Source organism: Prinia subflava, chromosome Z (genome assembly GCF_021018805.1).
Source record: "Prinia subflava isolate CZ2003 ecotype Zambia chromosome Z, Cam_Psub_1.2, whole genome shotgun sequence".
Classification (NCBI taxonomy): domain Eukaryota; kingdom Metazoa; phylum Chordata; class Aves; order Passeriformes; family Cisticolidae; genus Prinia; species Prinia subflava.
In genome coordinates, this window is record NC_086283.1 from 21,759,837 (window position 1) to 21,781,955 (window position 22,119).

Below are 22,119 nucleotides of genomic sequence, written 5' to 3' on the forward strand. Positions count from 1 at the left end.
AAATATATGCTATAAAATACCAGAGTGGTAGAGAACAACTATTTTCCCCCATGCACTTTGGGAATGCATTTTGTAGAAGTACTTTTTAAAAGGTATTTTTTAATAGATGTCTTAGAATTCAGCTATGATTTTTGTGCATTTCAGCAGGGAGTGGACTCAGCACTGCCTTGCAGTGATGTGTGGGACAGCTGGGTCACCCCAGCGCTCATTTCCAGCCTGGAAAACCCCAAGAGCACCTTTTTGAATTCACCCTCATGATGTTTCAGGCTTGCAGGGCGCTGCCGGTGACATCCTGGGCACTGTGAGGCCCCGGAGCCTTCCTGACCCGCACAGCAGGGAGAGGGCAAGTTTTGCCTCCATCCCCTTTCCAGTTCACAAAAGGAACGGGATGAGCCGAGTTCCACGAGTGTTTGGACAGCGCCTCAGGCCCAGGGTGGGGTTTTGAGGGGTGGTGCTGTGCAGGGCCAGGAGCTGGGCTCCGTGGGCCCTGTGGGTCCCTGCCAGCTTGCAGAGACAGTGAATCTGTGCCATGTGCCCTTCCCTTGTACAACCAGGAGCTGGGTCTGGGTACCCTGTAGGGCCGCCGGCACTTTGGAGCCGTTCCCAAGGCAGGGGGGCCGGGGGGGCCACCCCCTCCGTGCCCGGTCTGGCGGGACTTTCGGGTGTCCTTGTTTCTGGGTGAATAAAAGCGTCTTTGTGCCGGGCCTCGGCGGATCAGGTGTGGAGCCGGAGCCCGTCCCGTGACGCAGGTGCGGGCGGTGCTGGCAGCGCTCCCGGCCCGGGCCTTCCTCCCGCTCTGCCCGGGATGAACCCTTCCCTCCGCCGGGTCCGGCCCGGGGCTGACGCAGGACCTGCCCTCCTCCATCAATATTTGCTCTGCTGCCAGGAGGGAAGGCTCGCAGCGCTCCCGCAGGAGCTCCAGCCTCACACGTCCCCTCAGACGGTGCCGGGGCCCCGCGGAGCATGAGGGACCGGCTGGCCGAGCTGCAGCAGCGAGCGGCGGCCGAGGGGGACCCGCACGACGACTCGCTGCGCTTCGACAACCCCGCGTTCGTCGGGGACGACGCCAGCCCCGTGGGCCGGGCGCTGCGGGAGGCGGCCGAGCTGTGGCGGGCGCTGGAGCGGCTGGAGCAGCTGTCGGAGAGCATCGACAGGGCGCAGCAGTCGGTGCTGTGCTGCACCTCGGAGGAGAGCATCGCCCGCGAGAAGAGCGGCCTCGGCGCGGCCCGGGCCGCCTTCGCCCGCCAGGCCGCGGCCCTGCAGCCCCAGCTGGGAGCGCTGCCGGCGGCCCCGGCCGGGGGCTCGGGGCGAGCGGGGCCCCGCGTCCGCCAGACCCAGCTGTGGCTGCTGCTGCGCCGCTACGGCGCCGTCCTCGCCCGCCACTACGCCCGGGAGAGCCGCTACCGGCACCGGCTGAAGGAGCAGATCCAGAGGCAGGCGGAGCTGGCGGGCATCAACCTGGGCGCCCAGGACGTGGATGTGCTGGCCGAGAGCCCCCAGGGGCCTCGCATCGTCGGCCGCGACCTGGAGGAGCTCAAGGCCAAGCATCACCTGGGGCTGGCCCAGGCGCAGCAGCGGCAGCTGCTGGAGCTGGAGGCGCAGATGCTGGAGCTGCGCGGGCTGTTCGTGCAGCTGGAGGGGCTGCTGGCCCAGCAGCACGGCGCTGCCGACAGCGTGGAGCAGCACGTCCTGCGCACCCTCGACTACGCGGCCCAGACGGGCGGCGGGGTGAAGAGAGCCGGCAAATACCAGCGGCCGTCGCGGCGCTCGGCCCTGCTGGCGGCGGCTCTGGGCCTCTGCTCCTGCTGCCCCTGCCTGCCCTGCCCCGGCCGGCGCCTGCGCTGAGCCGGGGCTGCGGGGCGGATTGCAGCGGCGCTCCGGGATTCAGCCCGCGCTGAGCGAGGGACGCTGTCTGGTGGGAGGGAGGCTGTCCTGTGCTCCTTGAACAGTGGGGCAGCGACGGTGGACGAAACACTGATGCTGAAGATGGTGGCAAGCATCAGCAGTTTATTTTCCCACAGTACAACTTTTTATACTTTTTCTCTGTATCATACGCATAGCACGCACTCCTTTTTGCATTATAGTTGGCTAACAGACTATGTGCATCCGCCTTCCACCCTTCTGTAATTGGTCATAAACTTCTCCGTTTCTCGCTGTGGATGTCAACACACATCTGCATTCCATGCTTCTCCCTCAAAGTTGTTCATCAGGCTTGCTCAAGGACCCAGCTGTAACTCATCAAGGCCAAGGCTGCCCGCAGCCCCATTCCTGTTCTCCTGCAGGGCACGAGAAGTGGACACCCTGTGTGCTGGTGCGAGGACCATGCGTACCTCGTATAATGGTGTAAGGGCCATGCACACCTTGATGGCACAGAGACCATCAAGCACAACTTGCTCAGGGATGCAGGGTCCATGCACACCTCACGGCAGCATGGGGATCACACACACCTTCCCTGATGGCACAGGGGCCATGCACACCTTGGGTGGCAGCACAAGGACCAGTTGCACCTTGCACAGCGATGGACTAAACATTCACACACCTCTCCTGGAAGCACGAGGACCAGGAAACTCTTGCACGGTGGCACAAGGACCACCAGCACCTTTCCTGATGGCACAGGGACCCTGCACACCCTGCGTGGAGCGCAGGGACCAGGCACACCTTGTGCATTTATATAAGGACAATGCACACCTTGTATAATAATGTAAAGACCACGCACACCTTTCTCGATGGCACAGGGACCTTCCACACCTTTCTCAATGGCACAGGCACCAAGAACACCTTGCACGGTGGCATAGGGACCAGCACCTTTCCTGGTTGCACAGGGACCCTGCACACCTTGATGGCATCATGGGGACCATGCTCCTCCACTGCAACGCCCAGCCAAGAAAAGCACTTTTAGTGCTCCAAAACCCAACTTAGAACAGTAACATTTCTTGGCTTTGTTACTGTTCCAAGGAGAGGGGGCAAAAAAGCCTGTGGAAGTTTTTTGGCAGCTCTGTGGTTACATGTGAGGGGACTCAGTGGCTCGGTGCCACCATAGAGCACCATGAAAGCTCCTCCACCACATCCCAATCCTTATTCTCCCCACTTCCTCTAATTTCTACCCTGCAGGGGTTATTTGGTGCATTTGTGTTGCATTTTGGTCGTTACTGGTTTGTGAGGCAGTGGGTCAGCTTTGGGCTGAGTGTTGCTCATGGCTCATGCCACACTCTGACACCAGGAGGGGATTTGCACATTTTTGGGGGAGAATCTGTAGGCTTTTACTTTAACCTGCAAATTGCCAAACCAGCCAATATCCCACACGTGCTGGAGATGCTGGAAACCTCGAGTGGCTCTTTTTTCTTGTCCCCATATCGCCACCTGAATTTCCCAAGAACTCTCAAATTAGACCCTGGGGCCTGGTTAAGTTTTTTGGGACCCTTTGTGGAAGTCTCCTCTGTGTCCTAGCAAATCCTGGCAGCTCATCCCAGTGCTCTCAGCCACCCTTACATTTATTTTCATCTTCTGGCTGAGCTTTAATAAAAGCATTTCTCAATAACTTCTTGAGTGTGGAGAGTTATTTCTTTGCAGCAAGGAGCCCAAAGCTAAGGAAGAGCAAAAATTGAATGACTTCTCAGTGTGTTGATTGAGTTAAATTCTTAGGAATGTAGAAAACAATTTTCAGGCTGATAAATTCATATTTTCTGTTGACCTGGAAGACCCTCACATCAGGAATATCCATCCCTGTGAGAGCTTTGGGGGCCAAGTTGAGTGGTCTCTGCTCCTGCCCTCTTCCTCTTTCTTTATTTTCTATTTGTGAGGTCTAAATGAATATTCCTTTTTCATTCAAATTTGGATGAATGGGAGTTCATGTTTATTTTCATTAAAAAAAAAAAAAAAAATATATATATATATAAAAAAAAATCCACAACTTCCAGACCATTGGAAACACCCCTTGCATCTCACATCCAACCCCTCATTTACTGTGTGGCTGCAAGAGCAACCTCCTGGGAAGCACTGAAATTATTTGCAGCCTCCCAGGATACAAAGAGAAGGGAAATAAACTTGCTGAGGTTGGGAGGTGGCAAATCTAAGCTCAATAAAACATACTTAACCTCCTTTCACGCCCCACTGTCACAGCTCTGTGCAAACAACCTCCCTGGAGCCCTCTCGGGTAGCTGGGCAGCATCTGGCCTGGCTGGTTTTGCTACTCAGGAGATCATTATCCATAAAAAACAGGGAAAAAAGCTGGGTCACCAGCAGTGCTTCCAGCCAGGACGTGTTCCCTGAGGATTTCATGGAGCACAACAACCCTGGAGCCCGACACAGAGGGCATGGTCCTGTGCTAGAGGGGCTTCAGCAGCCATGAGATCTCCTGTGTGTGGGATTAGCAGGAAAATAACACTGATTTGTGTTCAGGGATCCATGAGGAATTAAAGGAGGAGGAAAAGAGGAAAAACTTCACACCTCAGAGTGGATCTTCCCACCAACGGCTTCAGTGTTAGTGAGAATTTATGTATTTATGAATTTATTTTTTCTGCTGCCTGGTGGCCTTTCATTAAACACTGGCCTCAGACAGGATCTAATTACTGCAGAGCAATTAATGATACTGTAATGTGGGCATGAACACCCAACAGGATGGGGAAGATTCCTTTCTCTTCTGACTCTGGGACTCATCTGGAGCACATTTAGGTATATTCCTGGAGATGGTGACACCAAGGTGGGGAACCTGCTGTAACAATTCCAAGAACATACATGAGAGAGCTGCTTTAATTACGTCCCAAATGAGCATCAGAAATATAAGAACTTCATATTTAAAGGGAAAAATAAGATAAAGCCAAAGCTAAAACGTCAACCCCCTCAGTTCTGCTCTGTGCTCACACACATGGAAGGTGCCGAAAGAGGAATTTTTGGTAAATGTGTTAAAAGGAGCTGGAGGAAAAGCCCAAAGCCTTTGTAACTGTGCGGGCAGCACCTGCAAAGTCTTTCATCTGAAGAAGTGTCACTGAAAAGAATTTTTTATTAAGAACACAAAGCCTTTTGCTGACATTCAGACAAGTAAATAATTCCAGGGCAAATTAATCACCCTGCAGAACTCGTTTTTAAGGTGAGGTGGGTTATCACAGCTCAACAGTTCCTGCTCAGGGACCCTGGGGGTGTTGTGAATTCCAGCTCAAACTCTCAGCTCTGGTCCCTTCGATGCTGTTGATTTCTGATGTCACAACAAAACCCTATAAACAGAACAATTTCTTGTAAAGGCAGCTTTTTAAAAGCTTCTTGAACACTGCAAAGGAACTAGTTCCCTGAATTCTCTTGCATTTGAAGCATCTCTTTGGCCAAACATCTGGGCATCCACCTTGATGGGCAAAACTGGAGGGGAATGCTGAACTGTGGTTTCATCTTGTTGTTCTCCAGTTCCCCAGCATGAGAGGAAGGATAAATTCTTCATTCAAAATATCTAAATATTTTCATTCAATAGGAGATATTGAATGGATTATATTTGCATTTTCTTTATTGAAAACCATTGCTCAATATTTCAATTTGAAGAAATTTTTCGAAAAGGGGTTTTTTAGTTCTCAAGTCACACTTGGTAATTTTATTCTGAATATACTTAGTGTCAAATCAGAAATTCATTCTGCTGTGGGAGCTACCAAGTGATTGCCTTGCTTCCAAACACTTTTTACATTTCCCTCCCAACCCAGAAATGTGTCAGCAGTTTAAATTTACTTGATTTGTCTTCTCCCCAGTTTTTCCTGTATTTTGCAGTGAATCAACAACTCTATTCATAGAGCTCATCAAATATCTGCTGCTGCCTCTCCAAAAAATAGAGATCTGGCTCACAAGCCTTTCTGCAGGAGTAGAGATCTCTGCCAAGAAATTCAGGGGAGACACTGTCTTGGAACTCCATCCTTGGGTTTTAGGAACAAATTGAGCTCATTTTTGGTCTTTGCTTCAGCTGGATGTCTTTGGTGTCCCTGATCTGTGTGGGCAGCCTGCAGCAGGTCGCATCTCAGTTTGAGATCATTTTTAAGGGTGATTCACTACAACCAATAAAATGTTGCTCTTGGATTTCCCTGTCAGGGATGAAATTTTATGTCTGTGTCTCTTCCTGCAGTCAACTCATACAAAATCTACCGGCAATAATATAGGGATCACAGAATCCCAGAATGCTTTGGTCTGGAAAAAGCCTTGAAGATAATCCAGCCCCACCTCCTGCCATGGGCAGGGACACCTTCCACTACCCCAGGTTGCTCCAAGATCCATCCAACCCAGCCTTGGACACTCCCAGGGATGGGGCAACCAAAGCTTCTCTAGGAAATCCATTCCAGGCCCTCCCCACCCTCACAGCCAGGAATTACTTCCCATTATCCCAACCATCCTTGCCCTCTGGCAGCAGAAAGCCATTCCCCCTTATCTTGTCATTCTTGGGAAGCTCAGACTGGAAATTCCTGTTTCCCAGAGCCTGAAGCCGTGTGTGCACAATCCTTGTTTTTTTCAAGCAGAGACCTCTGAGGCTTAGGGGCTGTTCCTGGCTGGGAGGGCAGAGCTCACATAATGGGAGAGAAAGGAGAGGGATTTGTGACAATTTTTTTTCCTCACCATGTTCCCATCACACTATGGGAATGACGGATACATCACAGTCCGTCAGGATCCCACAGTCACACTGGATGATGAATCAAGGAGAGCTTCTTCAGGGGTGATTTGGTACCTAAGTGCTGTTTGCAAAGCTCCAGGGGACAGCTGAATATTGTCCCTGGCAATCTGCATTGCTGGAGCTCTCGAGCCTCGGGAATGAGTCACGCCCATGGATGGGAGGGCTGTGACGTCCACTGGATGACTGCCCTGGCTTTGCCTGGAAACGGGGTCACAGTCACCTTTGCACCCATGGTGGTCACTGAGGCTTTAAACAGCCCCAAATTCAAGTTCTGGTGCAATCCTCACTTCATAGGATGTTTTTAATTTGGCTTCACATAACATATCCACTCCTCTGGGCTCCGCGACCTGGATCAGCTTCTGCTTCTCTAAAAAATGGGCTTTGTTTTAATGATTTTGTCAATCCGTGTGCACTACAACATCTCCATGGAGTCTTCAATAACCTTTTACTCGGAATACAAAGTTTTTCAGGCTGGATTAACACTGAGAGGCAAAAAATTGACTGTTCAAGCCTAGCAAATGGGTCAAGCTAAACTTTGTTGTAGCAAATACACCTTAACGAGAGCTTTCCCTCCTGTTTGTAATGGCACAGAGCCATTTGTGATGAGGACCTGTTTTACAGCTCACATATTCTGTCTGGCTTGCAGGAGTCTGTCTCCAAGAAAGATCCTACAGCACAGGTTTTATGGGAAAAGCAGGTGGCCTCTCTGTCCTCCAGGAAAGGCCCAGTATTTTTTATTCTTCACGAAATTACAGTGGCTGAGTGACATCATTTCCCTCATGTTCCTCAACAGTGAATCCTATTTCCCAAATATTAGCACAGCAATAAACCTGAGACCTGTAGAAAGCTTTGGAGCCATCAGCCAACAGCAAGTGAGCTTCGGGCAGTGACTTCCAGATGGTATCATGGGCAGAAAGCACCAAACAGGAGTAGCCAATGTCATAAATCACAATTATTAAGTGGCATCATTAGCTGGGCCACAAAGAACAGTTTTCACTTGTCTTTATTTTTTAACAGAGATGTGAATCACACATGAAGTGGGGAAACTGGAAGAGTTGTTTCCAAGAGTGGTTTTCAAGAGTGGTGTTCAAGAGCAATCTTCTTCCTGCTCTCTGGGTGACATGGTGAAAACCTTTGCTGTCTTTTTGTCCCCAAGCCATATCCTTCAGAGGGTGAATATTTCTGCATTTAATTCTGACGTTATGCAAATGGGAAGAGAAATAATCATGTCAGTACCTCTTGAAGGTGAGGGTACAAAGGTTTCCTTGGCTTTCCATAGCTTTCCACAGAAGGATGCTATGACTGCAATAAAAATCTGTTTTACTCACTGCTTTACACTCAGCTCAACTCTAAACCAGCTTATTTTAAAATAATTTATTCATTTTCTTTTTATATAGATCCTGCCAGGCTTCAGAATAACTGAACTGGAGAATATTAGGAATGAAGGAGCAGGGAAGATAAACAATCTTGAGAGCAGCGTACAAATGCAGCTCGTTCAGTGCTGGAACGGGAACATTCAGGCAATTTTTCCAAAAGAAGCAATTGGTACCTTTTAAATAGCTGTATACATGGCCGCAAAAGCTCCTTGTGTTCATTGCCATGAGGAATGGATGAGGTTTATTCACCACAACAAAAAAAAGATTTTATTGAAAACAGGGAGAAGATAGAAGACCTGAACCCCAAATTTTTGTTGGAAGTTAGTGGCTGTATAATCTGAGAGGACAAGGGAGCTGGGTTGGTTAAGGTGGACAGCAGATATCCATAGGTTCGCTAAAGGAATTTTTTGAAGTTTCCATGGTCCTTGCCCCAGCATCCTCAGATCTGAAATATTTCCTGGTTTACTGTTTCAGTGTAGAATCCCAGGATGGGTTGGGTTGGAAGAGACCTTACATCCCATCGCATTCCACCCCTGCCATGGGCAGGGATGCCTTCCACTATCCCAGGGTGCTCCAAATGCTGTCCAACCTGGCTTTGGACCCTGTCAGGGATGGGGCAGCTACAGCTCCTCTGGACAACCTACGCCAGGGCTTCCCACCCTCACAGGGAAGATTTGGTGGCTGAAAACCATCAGCAGCACAGGAAGACCATGAAGTTCCTAATCCACAGCTGTAGGAATGGTTTGGATTCAGCTCTATCCATGACAGCTGCAGGAAATCCAAATCCTAGCCAGGGTGACTGGAGGGTCCCTGGGGCACATCCAGGCCAGCATCCCACAAAGCCCAGGTCACCTGGGGCTCTGCTCAGCCAAGTCTTAACAACCTCCAGGGATGGAGACCCCAGTCACGGGGAAATCTCCCCTTGGGGGAGTCTGTTAAAGAAATTTCTATTAAATTTGGTGCATATTGGGAAAACTGAAGTGCAGGTCAGCTGTAACTTGGGACCTGCAACACTTCCTCAAATTTTGTTCCATTTTCTTGCATTTTAACCTTGTCAACGTTCAGAAGTGTAAATAGGGACTGAAGCAGATGTGCCTCAGTCTAGGACAGAAAACCAGTATTTTGTCCTTTTGTCTCTGAGCTGTTGAAGAAGCTCTGGGAGAGGATTGTGGACGTGACCCAGCAGATCTGCTCTGCCTTGGAACACAGGCCAGCTCTCTTGTGCTGCCTCAGAATAGAGTTTGAAAGAAATAATTCTTATTTCCATACTGAGTCATTGCTGGCACTTTGTTGAGAGAGTGAATTTTGTTTCAGCTGGTGGTGAATTGGGGACAGGTGCAGAGGATCAGCTTTTTGTTTCCCTGGCAGATGCAAGGAGGGGGGAGAGAAATGTGGGTCTCCTCCATAAAGAAGCCACAGAATAATGGTAAATTAAGACTAAAGCATTTCTGATGAATAAAGACAGAAGCACAAAGCTCCAGAAGAAAATGTGCTCCACAAAAACCTGAAGTTTCCAAACTTGCAAAATATGAATTTATTATAAAGCCAAGTATTTATCATTTGTTTTAGTAGGTTTGAAACATCTCGTGGAATCCTTTAGGTTGGAAATAACCCACCTGGAGGAGCAAAAGGTGGAGAAAGCCAGCCAGGCAGCCCAGCACACCCTGGTCCCAGGCAGGTGGGAGGTGTTACAACAGGTACAGACCTTGGTGCAGACCCTGCCACCACAGACATTCCTCACCAATTCATTGCAGTCTGTTTTTCACACTTATATTATTACTAAAAGTGGTTTGGGGTGATTTGGGCCTGCTGTTTTATTCTTTAAATGGTGATTTCTCTGTTAGAAAAGGCTAAAGTAAAAGTCTTTGGCAATTTCAAACCTCTATCTTGAGAAAAGTGATGTAATGAATAAAATTAACTACGAAATAGTTGATTAATTCATTGAATTTGGTTTTTAAACACTGGTAAAGCTGCAAGACACTTTTCACTGTTGGACAGTGAATCCTCCTGGCTTTGGACGCAGCCGGTTTTGGGGCAGGCTGATGTACACGCACAGGCTGTGGAGTGAAAGAAAACCCGAGTGGTGATTTCAGCAGAACTCCACCCCAGGGTCCACGTCCTGCCTCCGTTTATCCGTCCAGGGATAAACTCTGAGCTGTAATTCCACCCCAGTTCGGCAGTTTCATAATTTTTCGTCGTTTTCCATTGTCCCGTCGTTTTTCCAGCCAGCTATAGCCATGTCCCAGAACTCCTCTCCGGTGCGGTGACAACACAGGCAGCCGCTTGGCTGCTTGGCAGCTCCAGGGACGCTGCTGAGGCTCCCCAAGCCTGTCTGCCACGTGGGTTCCAGGGATTTGCGTCTCCGGCGGGGAGGACACAAGGAATTACTTACGTGTGGGCTCACACGGGCTCCTCCTGGAGCAGCCCCTCAGATGGATGAAGCTCCAAATGCCTCACTTAGACGCCTCCTGAGCTGAGGGATTGGAATGACTGCTCAGCAGGGGATGCTGCAGGAGGTGGATGCTGCAGCCAAGCCTCCTCCCGGCTCCATGTGTCCTTGGCCCTGTGCCCATGGACACTCCTGCCCGTGGGAAAGACCTGGGCAGGCCTGAGGACTCGTTTTAGAGGTGGAAAAGCTCCAGGGAGAGGAAGGAACCGAGGCCCCGTGGTGGCTGGCAGGGGAGGCTGCAGGCTCTGCTTGCAGGGAATGAAGGGCTGAGATCCTGGCTCTGGAATTCGGCTGCACCATCCCTGTCCCACCCGGCGGTGTCACGGCCAGCCCGGGCAGTGTCCAGGGAGCTGGAGCCATTCCTGAGGCAGCAGCGGGGCCACCCTGTGCCAATTAACACCCAAAGCAGAGCGATTGCGGTGGGTCATTCACCCGTGAGCGAAGCTGCGCCGGCACATCCCGGCTCTGCCTTTGCCCGCGGCCACACTCCAGAGCGGAGCCTCCCGCTCAGCTCATCCCGGACCGGCTCACTCCCACCAGCCCCCAGCCTAATTAAAGGGCTTGATGTGTAGTAATGGCCGCGCTAATTAAATGTTGCTGTTTATCATTAAATAATGAGGCTCATTAGCATAGGCTGTGCAGTGAGAACCCGTGGCTGGGCTCCACTGCCCGGCTCTGCCCAGGAAACCTGGGAGTTCCCTGCTCCAAAATGGGATGATCCATGTATTTTTTCCAGCCTATTAAAGCATTTTGACTTGTTTAACCAAAAGAATTTTAAATCGGGAACATTTGAACAGGCTGTGGAGGGAAACATCCATCTGCTTGCTGGTTCGGGTCATTATTGATCCTTTCAGTGTTCCAGAGGCACGGGAAAAATGTGATATCGAGCGCATTTCCCAAAGGGAACATTTTTGCATGTGTACAAAGCTGAATTGATTACAAAAGAGCAGCCAGCCCTGTGACAAATTTCAGCTGGTTGTTTTGCTGGTGCACCACAGAAAAATTTTTTTTGCATCATTTCTGCACCATAACTCTCAAACTTCCTGAACAAAGCAGAATATCAAAGAGCGGAGTATTAAAGACTCATATCCACAGAAATATTCCCAATATAAAATCTTAACACATGTCTAACACTAATTTAAAACATTCCAGCCTTTGGGTCAAAATAAAAACTGGGATAAAACCCCCAAAACACGCGGTAGAGATGAAAATCCAGCTTCTTCTCACCACTGGGTTGCAGATATCCCTGGTGAATCAGAGTCCTTTTTAATCCTCATTTTATATAATTTATTATCAGAAAGGCCAGCTGGGAACACTGTGGCCAAAGATTATCTGCGTTTCCATTACCATCACTTTATAGCTTGGCCATAAACATCCCTCAGAACTGGGATGTTCCAAGGCTTTGCTTAGGAAGAAATTTTTCCCCTCAAACTTCAAGTGATTTAGGAACTCCTAAGGAGGGCAAAAGAAAAATGAAAAGGTTAATTTTCCTCACAGTAGATTCTATTTTAGCATTCATAACATGGAAGTCTGGTTGTTTTCTTGTTTTCCTGGAAAATAGCTTTGTATCAGAGCAAAAGGGGGGCAAAAATAGGATTTTTTTTTTTTTTTTTTTTTTTTTTTTTTTTTTTTTTTTTTTTGTGATAGGTTTGTTTCTGGGATGGGATTTGTGCTTGTGCTCCTGCAGGAGCAGAGAATTGGGGTTTACCGTTTACCCCGGGTGTGATGTTTTTCCCTCTAACTTAACAATGGGAAGAAAGCCTGGACACAGTGCTGTGAAACTGCACAGAAAGAGGGAAAACTGGGAGTGGTGAGAACCAGAGCAAATGCCCTTTTGCTGGATACAATGGGATAATTTTATTCATAAAATGGCAAAAATTTCCATGCTGGAAAGCATTTTGTTCTTTCCTAGCAAAGGAAACAATGGGCACAATTCATGCAAACACCAAGGAAAACACGTTTGAAGGCAGAGAGAGCTCCAGAGGCTCTATGTGAGCATAGTAAATGCTCCTTTAATTCCACATCCAGCACCGGAGCTCCCACAGGGATCATTGCCACACATGATGCCTTGCCCTGCATCAATAGGTTAAAGCTTCCTCATCACTTTGTACCAATGGGTCAAACAAAGCTTATTTTTAGCTCCCAAACCATCTTTGTGCTGTGGTATCTGAGAGGGAGGAGCTCCCTGGAACCTGTTGGATTTGAAATTCTTTCCTGTTGGAGAGTTGTCAGTGTTATCTCAATGTCAGCATCAGACAAGGGGTTTGACCCTGATGTATTTACTTCCCATTAGGGAAACCCATTAAAGGAGAATAGAGGCCAACTCAAAATGCACAAATCATTCTCCTTGCTACTGAGAGCCAAGAAAATAAGAGAAAAGAATTTTATTCACCCCTTACCAAGCAATCCCAGGTCCTCTATGTCAGGCAAATATTTAGGAGATATTCATCCCCATTAACACAAGGACAATACCAGGATGCCCAAGAAAATCCCATCTCCTAGCAGCACCTGGGACCTTACCAAGGAAACGAAAATGAAAATGAAAATGAAAATGAAAATGAAAATGAAAATGAAAATGAAAATGAAAATGAAAATGAAAATGAAAATGAAAATGAAAATGAAAATGAAAATGAAAATGAAAATGAAAATTAGTGTTATTCCTGGCAGAGAAGGAGAAAAGGTGTTAAATAAGTCTGGCAAGGGATGCGGGGTTGTAACACATCCAGGGATCCACAACCACAACAGCTCAGATGGGACATGAGATTTGTGGGAATCAGTGGCATGGCACCCATGAATCTATTAGAAAATACAATATTTCATAAATAAAAATATCTTCTACCCAGCATTGCTCACAGCCAGAAAGTCCCACCTTAAATTTATCCTTCTGAGTAGATTTTTGGGAAGACTGGGAAGAAGGGTTGTGATGCAAAATTACATTAATTTCTTATTTAAAATAGACTTTCCTGGGGTTTTGTCTCTGTCCTGGCTCTGTGTGAGTGTGTGGGTTTTATTCTTTCATTAAATAAAAACCTAATGAAAATAAGAATCTCTAAAGTTGTAGAGTGGGAATGACTCTGCTGCCTCTGGAGAGAGGCCGTTAGCTCTGTCTGAGGTATTTTATTACTGAGAGCTTCAAAACCACTCATTTGCTTGCAAAACCAGCTACATTTTAGTTTAGTAGCATTTGGGGGAGGACCGTGATTGACTGAGAGGTTGATTTTCCACATTTTCTGTTCAATTCAAGATGCAGAAAATACAAATTCAAATTCTACCCAAATTAAATTCAAAACTGAAAAAGGCTCCTTTTGCTTACACAGAAACAGCCTTAGCACTGCCACATACAAAAGTCCTCCTCTTAATGCGTTTTTCCCAATATTTGGCAAAAACTAATTTTCTAAAAGGTTTTCCTTTATCCACACATCACATTCCTGCATCCTGCTAAAACCTGCTAGGAGCCACTCAACTCCAGGAGCTGAGGATGCACCAAGAGGCACCAAACACCTGAGTGTGAAGAATATCAGGCAGACAAAATATGAGAGTCAGGATTACTCTGGCTCATGTTCTCCTGGGTATCCAGAGGGCTCAGGGAATTCAGGAAGAAATTTCACAGGAAGTTTTGTGCCAGGTTTTGCCATGGCCGCTTCCTCTGCTCCAGTGCTGCGTCACAATTTTATGGAGCACACGGAATATTTGTGGATTCATTATTTCCACCTCTATTTCCCCCAGGAGCTGACACAAAACTTCATATTTTTTTTTAATTTAACTCACTAGAAATACTGAAAATTGCTTTGAGCAGCCAAGGCTGTACCTAAAATACAACAAGCAATCTCTGCTGTACATAAAATACAAAGAAGTCTTGCTCTGGTCCACTCTCCGAGTGTAAAATAGTGGAATGTGGAATAACAGGCTTTAAAACCCCCTTCATTATGGAATAACAGGTTTAAGAACCCTTGTTCTCTACCAAAACCTTAAAAACTGGCAGGGGGAATATTAAATTCTGCAGCAGGACTTTACTGCCTGGGTTTTATCTCTTTTACAGCCCCAGGTTCCAAATGAGTGTGCAGATCCCAGCATCTGTCCTGGTCCTGGAGATGAGTGGGGTGGATCCAGTGGTTGACATCCTGCTGGTGTCTGCTCCATTCATCACCATCAGCAGGGATACTGCTCTGCATGTCAGATTTGCTTGATCCATAATTGCATCGAAAGTGGGTATTAAAGGGAATATTTCAGGCCAGGAAATATAAGCCAAGGCCCTGGGTGGTTTGGGAGAGGAAAAAAGGACAGTGTTAACTGAGGAATTCCCAATGAGAGGGTCAGCAGAGCTGCATGGAAAAGAGGAAGGAGAGGGAGGAGGCTGAGATTACAGAGCAGTAATGCTCTGAGTAATCCAACAATCAGAGATGCTGGGCTGAAAAAGCAGGAGTAGATGGCATCAATTTTTCCATAAGGATAGAGACAGGACAGCCCAGTGGCAGCCAGCACTAAGTGGATCATATTTCAGAGTGGGGAAAATTGTGTAGCTGGAAAGAAAAATGTGGGTTATGGAGGTGGTTTATGAGTAATTACAGTTTACATGTTTTAAAAAGTCCCATCCCAGAAGAACCAGGCACAAGCCTGCAGCCTCAGCCCTCCAAGGTGAGAGCAGCCACATGGAGCTGAAATGGGGACAGAGGTGCCACTTGTGAGAGTTAAACAGAAAATTCCCAGCTTTGGAAATACTTGGGAAAGCCTTGGGGCAGGCTGGCTGCTCCCACACCCAGAGATCGTTCCGTGTCCTGCCAGGCTGGAGTTTCTCCTTCTCCAACCCATCTGTCGTGGTTTTATCACCGTAGACTTCAAACAAGTTGGATTTCTCCTGAATCAATTCCCAATTAATTACCTCAGCTGAACATTGTACAAAGGACCAATTTTTATCTCTTTCCCTGCCCATGTGACTAATTCACTGGTAATGGAAATCTTTGCTTTCAGGCAGAGGAACGACGGCAGCCGGGTCTTCTGCTGCCCATAAAAGCTAGAAAAACTCAGAGATATTGCTCTCCTTTTCCCATTTTCCATTTTTTATAGACATCTGCATCCAATCAATCATAACAAACATCTTCTTTAAGCATCTTGTATATTTTTTAAAGGTCTGACTGGTGAAACTCCTGAAGGAAGCAATGGGAATGTGACTATAAATGGTAAATTAGTGGGAAGCAAGACTCATTTATGATTTTTTAATAATTTCTATGAAATGGTACGAGTCATTTTACTGAAACCTGCTTATTTGTCTTGCACTGACCTCACCAGGAACACTCATCTTGCTAAATTGACCAGCAAGCCAGATTTATTTGAGTCAGTTAAATGGGGAAATATCAAGTGGCTTATAAAATGCAGAAGCTGGAGCAGAGGATTCACATTTGTAGAATCTCATCTTTCTGCCACTGGGTAAACCCAGCCACTTTAGTGGCAGCAGATCGTGAGTCCCAAGCCTGTAGGAAACAGAGAAAATCTGTCCAAAGTCTGAATATTTGTCCTGTCAGAAGGGACAACATCAGGGCTCAGCCACCACAGAGCTGCTTGAGAAGGAAGGTTGAGGAGCTGCTCTCCAAGGGCCTCCAGCCACCAGGACTTTATCCACCAAGAGAAAGGAACTCACGCGTAGGATGAAGAATCTTTGTCCACCATGTTTTTCTGAGAGAAGTCTGTCAGTTGTGTCACGCAATGAATTTTATCAGTGTATGAAGCTGTTTTCTCTGGAGGATAAACCCTTCTCCCCATGCTGGGGATGTGCCCAGGAGATGAGCTGTGTTTTGATGACACAGGAGCGTGTCTGGGTTTGCTCTTTCCTCCTCCCTCAGCTCTTTCCAGTTCTCCCTTCTCCTCCTGACTCATAAATAATTGAGCTGTACAGAACAGCCAGAATCTACCCAGACCTTCTTACAAAAGAAGGCATTCTCCACTGGAAAAACCAGTGTAATTGGAGTTCCATTTTATTATTTGATCTCTTGGTTGTTTATAGTGTAAATAAGGAAGACTGGAATTTGGGAGCTGCCTCCCAAAAATCTCTGTTAAAAAGGAAATCGGGTTATTTTGCTTGGCTGCTATAAATACTTCATGAAAATGTCTACTCTGTCAAAGACAATGTGAATTTGCTGAGTGTTGAAAGGATCTGAAGAAATGCACATTAAAGATTCACAACCCAGCCCAGGCTTCATTCAGGAAAGGCTTTCTCATGATTTTTTCAGTTGATGGGATCCTTTGCAGACATGAGAATATTTGTATCTTCCTTTGACTAAAAAGCTGCTTTAAAGCACAGCTTGATGGTCTTATTCAAACAGAGACGGCAGTCACAGCTGGCAATTAAGGACTCAGGGTTTTAGCCAAGGCATCACATCCCCACTGCTGAAATATTCAGGGCTTGTGCTGGCACTGGGTTTGTCTCACTTGGTGAGAAGCAAACTCTGGATTTGAGCTCTGCAGGTCACCTCAGGTGCCTTGTGACAGGGCCACGCTGAGCTTCTCCATGTCCTCCTCATTGAATCCTAAATTAAATAGCCTAGAAATCACAGAATCCCAAGATTTTTGGATTATTTTCCACCCTGTTGGTTGTGGGGTTATGTGGAGTGCATTGGCCAAATCGTTCATATGATTTAAAGTCATATTCCAGCTATTTTGGTTGGACAGGGCTTTGGAGAGGCCTGGGATAGTAGAAAGTGTCCCTGCCTGTGGCAGGGGGATGCAATGGGAATGAGATGAGCTTCAAGGTCCCTTCCAACCCAAATCACTCCGGGATTCTGTGGTTCTGAGATATTTCCAAGTGGATATTTTTCAGTAGCCAAGCCACAGAGTCCTGCACGTGTAACACAACACCTGCATATTCTAATTAAATCCTGAATTCTATTTGTTTATTGAATACTTGTCCATAGCTATATCTGATTTAAACCCGCCTAATGTTTTTCCCTAACAAACTATGATTTATTTAAGTAGATCCTCCAATCCATCTCTCAGGGCAGCACCTCTCCCTACAGTTGTTTGGGCTGTTCTGTGTCTTACTGTTCTTCCATCCTTTTTGAAGGAAAATGAAATCTCCCACATGGATCAGCATAATTTCTTGTGTAAGTGACTGTGCTAAAGCCATTGACTAATACAGTTTGCAAACCAGAATATTTTTCGGGGAGATGAGTTCCTTCTGGGCAGATATGCAAATGCAGTCTCCTTTTTATTCAAATACCTGAGGAATTATTTGTGGGGAATTAGTTTGTGATTGTTCCTGAATCAGTATAAAAAGCACTTGGACACTGCCTGCATATTAAGAGTAGTTATTTATAACACTTAATAACTCAACTCAGCAAAGGTCACTAGGGATAAATGGTGCTCCTGGATTCAGGCAAACATAATTCATTAAGGATTAACATCTGTCTGCTAGTAGAAAAACACAAAGGAGCTACTTGGCCTTCACTAATTTTGCTAAGATCAACACCCTTTAGGCTTTTGGGATATTTTATCTGTTTTCTGTGCAATACAGATGCAAGGAGATATTGATTGGGATGTTCTAAGGTCAGGCCTGGGGTGTTTATGGAGCATCAGGGGTTGGAAGGTGATAGAGAACAAACCCTCAGCTCTGGCAGTGCTAAAATTGGCAGCCTGAGGTAGTCCAGGATCCAGAAAAGGACGGTGACCTCTTCCTAGGGTATTTCTGGGCTGAAATCACCTCAGCAGGAGCTTGTACCATTCCCCAGGAAGCTTGGGGTAATCAAAAACAGCCCAGAAATGAGGCAAGTACCCAAAGAGTGTGGAACCGACCTGGAGCAAACCAGGAGTGTAGCTGAAGTGGTGCCTCTGCCAAGGGTGCTCCTGATCTGGCACAGAGATCCAGGGAGGAGAGGGAAAGGGCCTGGAGATGATGGTGAGCTGGTGCCAGGGTGACCCACTTAAAGTGAGATAAAACCTGCCAACAGGAAATTGTTCTCCTGTTGTCCCACACTCCACAGTTCATGAAGTGAAAAGTGACAATTTCAAAATTTTTTTCCATAGTCACCACACTTTATCCTTGGCACATAGACCCTGCAGCAAGCATGGCTCAGGGAAATTCTGTAAGCAAGATCCATCTCCTCCCACTTCAACCAGCCCATGAGCAACTGGTGCCCACAGAGGACTTCTCTGGGCAGCAGCACTCCTGCTTTCCTCTGTCACCAACTTCCCCTTGCCTGGAAGTTTTCATCTGACCAGCAAAAAAAAAAAAAAAAAAAAAAGCAGATTTCTTGTTGATTTGACAACATCCCATTAAAATTCAGCTGGAGACGTCTCCTGCTTTGGTGGCAGCACATCCCTTTGGGCATCTCTCTTGTAGGTCTGACATCTGAGGTACCACTGAAGAAACAGAACTTTATTACTACAGAGAAGAAGAGATAAAAGGGAGAGAAAGATAATAATTACAGGGTGAGCAGAGGAGAAAGAAATTTTATTAGTGGCTCCAACGACCTGTCTGCCCAGGGCATTGGAAGTCCACCAAAATAAACAATTGGTCTGGGAGATGTGAGTAAATAGATAATGCAGAATTTATGTTCTTTCAGTTTCTCTCTATTTAATGAATGCAGTGACTCCACAAACAGGTTGTGTCGGACACGGTGTCCAGCAGAACACGCCAGCTGAGCTGCTCTGACAAAAACCGGGTCACAAAGGGTGACCTGCTCAAAACTGCAAAGACACTTCTCTGTGCACCACCAGGACACGTGGTCCTGTGAGAGACTTGACATTGCAGCAGAAAGTTCTGCAGTTGCTTGGAAGGTGAATCGTGCTTTCCTGCTGAAATGGAGAGGGTTCAGTACGGCAGAGCACTGAGTTATGGAGCCTCAATCCTGCTGGGACAATGTGGTTGGTCACAGGAGTGGTGATCACCCATGGAGGGAGGTAAAGTTGTGCAAGGGCACAACACAGAGGAGCCTCAGCTCAGGTTTGCTCCACAATGACTCCATCCATGGGAAGTTTAGTCCAGTCCCAGGATTAGGCTTCTAATCTTTGTATTTAACCTACAAAGTGAAAGATGTCCCTAGCCATGGCTTGGAATGGGATGATCTTGAGGTCCCTTCCAACTCAAACCATTCTGTGATTCTATGAAAATAATGAAACCCTCAAATCCCTGGTCATCAGGCTCAAGCAAATAATTCCAAGTCTTTTTTAGAGCAGATTTCCCTGGTTTTTTGTTTTTTTTGGTTTTTGGGTTTTTTTTTTTAAACATTTCTCCTCAGGTGTGGCAAAATTCCACTGGCAACTTCTGGCTCCGTTCCGAGCCAGCCCATGCTCCGAGAAGGGGATCCAGGCTGGCGCCCAGCAGCCCCCCGGTCACCATGGCAACGGGACCGCACAGGATAGCGAGCGAGAAACCCCTCGGAAATCTCTGGAGCTCAAGAGGAATCTGAATAATTACCACCCTGGACTCCTGGTGTCTCCAGGGACGACGGTGAAGGACCGGGGTGACGCAGGCTCTGATGTCACCCGGCGAAGCCACCGCCGGAATTCGGGCGGCTCGCGGTGCCACCGGTGTCACGGAGAGAATGACAATGAGCCAGGAAAGGTTGGCTCTGCGGGAGGACCTGGAGTGCTAATGAGTGTTAGCAGCTCCTGAGGAGCCCGTGCTCTGCATGGCAATGAAGGGCCCGAGGCGGCGAGGGGCGAGAGTGCGACGAGGGAAAGTAATAATTGTGGTGTCGGAGGGAAAACAAATGGATCGGCTCCTGGGAAATGCACCTCATCTGCATGGCAGGGTTTCATCTTTGTATGGGAAATGGCCAAAGGTGGGATGAGAGGGAAACATGGAAGTGCAGGTGATCTGGCATCTGCAAGGGTCAGTTCTGGGTACTTGCCTGTTGGTATTTGAAACGGTTTTTCCGTGGAAGATGGTACAAAGACGTATTATTTCCACTGGTGGCTCCAGGTGTTTTCACCTCACACCTTCTCCAATCATTCCATGGAATCCTAGGATGGTTGGGTTGGAAGGGACCTTAGAGATCACCTATTCCACCCCTGGCCATGGGCAGGGACACCTTCTACTAGCCCAGGTTGCTCCAAGCCCCATCCAACCCGGCCTTGGGCACTTCCAAGGACGGGGCAGCCACAGCTTCTCTGGGAAAACCATTCCAGGGCCTCCCCACCTTCACAGAGAGGAATTTTCTCCTAATATCTGATCTAAACCTGCTCTCCTTCAGCCTAAAATCATTTTCAGATCACATTCGCACCACTGCGTGAGGAACAACTCACTGGGCCCTGTGAGTGGCACACAGGACTCTTCCACACCGCTTTTTTTTTCTTTTTTTAGATTTAATTCAAGTCTCAGATTTTCAGAGCAGAAAATTTTAATTGGAACAATGATCATGAGCACAGGGTCTTTCTGCAGCAGTTTTGAGCATCAATAACAATTAATTTCTAAAGCTCGTTACGTGGGTTATTTGTGTAATGAGCTCAGGCAGTGTTCGGAGTGAGTGCAGCTGTTCCAGGTGAGAGCAGCTGAATTCCAGTGAGTGATGAAAGTGTGCAGAAAACCAGACTCCTCCCAACCTCAGTGAGGGGTCTGAGCCCTCAGCCCTTGCCTGGGGGCTGCTGTGTCACCACAGCACAGAGGATCTTAGGGAACATCACAGCTTGGCTTCCTGCAAGGAGGAAGCAGCAAAGACCAGGAAAATTGGAAAGCAGCCACTTCTAGGGGGATCCCAAACATGGGCAAAGGGTATTTTGACCATGAGAGGAGACTTCTTGCCCAGCCTACCTTGAAGAATTTCAGCTGCTCCTCCAGGATCAGCAGCATCTGTGTTTTTTAGGCAAGCTGAAAAGTGCAGGCTGCTCTCTGCCCACCTCATAACGCTCAGCTGGGAAATCCCAAGGATGTGGAGCAGAAGTAATTGGATATAAAATGACAAAGTAGCATTATTATATATCATAGGCTTTCTGTTGAATCAATACATGTCAGGAAGCATTTTGCTGCCCCCAGCTATCAGCAAAGAAAGCTCTCTATGGCATTCCCCTAAGTTTAGTGGGTTTTTTTCTCCTTCACAACCTGTGAAGGAGTCTATGCCTGGCACAGGGAGATCAGGGAAGGAGCATTTTTTTACAGAGCCACCTCAGGGGAAGGCAATAATCACCTAATATGATTTACTCTAATGAAATTCACCCTTCCTAACCATCCTATAAAATATTTACACAGCTTTTTTTTTTCTCCCACAGAAAGTCAAGAGAAAAGTTTCCAAGTGTTTGGGTGAATCAGCTGGGATGCTAAAATCCAGGATTTTTAACCCTCCTTGTGAGGGTATTTTCTGAGCAGGCACCCAGAAAAGCACAGCCATTGGTGCCCAGGTCCCCTCTCCTCAGTAAGTCTCCACCCTGATTAAAAAAATTCTTTAAAAGTCTTTCCCTAAAATAGTCTGATCCTTCCCCAGAGCTCCTCTTCAGTCTGTGGTTTTCCATCCAATCCCTCAGAGCAGCAGAGCAGGCAGGGGCAGGTAAAGAGCCTCTTGAACACCTGTGACACCCCTGGGAACTCAGAGAAACCTCCAGTCTGCGCATCCTCTGCTCTGCTGACACTGATCCCCGGCAGAAATCCCTTTAATGCCTGGTCCAAGCCCCAAAGCACAGCTCAAACCACATGGGCACAGCTGGAATAAGGTGACAAAACATCTAAGTAGGCAAGC

The 22,119-nt window shown here is 47.4% G+C and overlaps 1 protein-coding gene across 1 annotated transcript; it reads left to right on the top strand.

The window, feature by feature from the left end:
- The first annotated feature begins 398 nt into the window (after positions 1-398).
- Positions 399-3,860, top strand: LOC134564802 (syntaxin-1B-like). Its single transcript, XM_063424008.1, has one exon. The coding sequence runs from the start codon at positions 964-966 to the stop codon at positions 1,843-1,845; it is 882 nt and encodes a 293-aa protein (XP_063280078.1). The 5' UTR covers positions 399-963; the 3' UTR covers positions 1,846-3,860.
- Positions 3,861-22,119: the final 18,259 nt, after the last annotated feature.

Coding starts and splice junctions, on each gene's coding strand:
- LOC134564802 (XM_063424008.1), top strand. CDS start 964: ATGAGGGACCGGCTGGCCGAGCTGCAGCAGCGAGCGGCGGCCGAGGGG.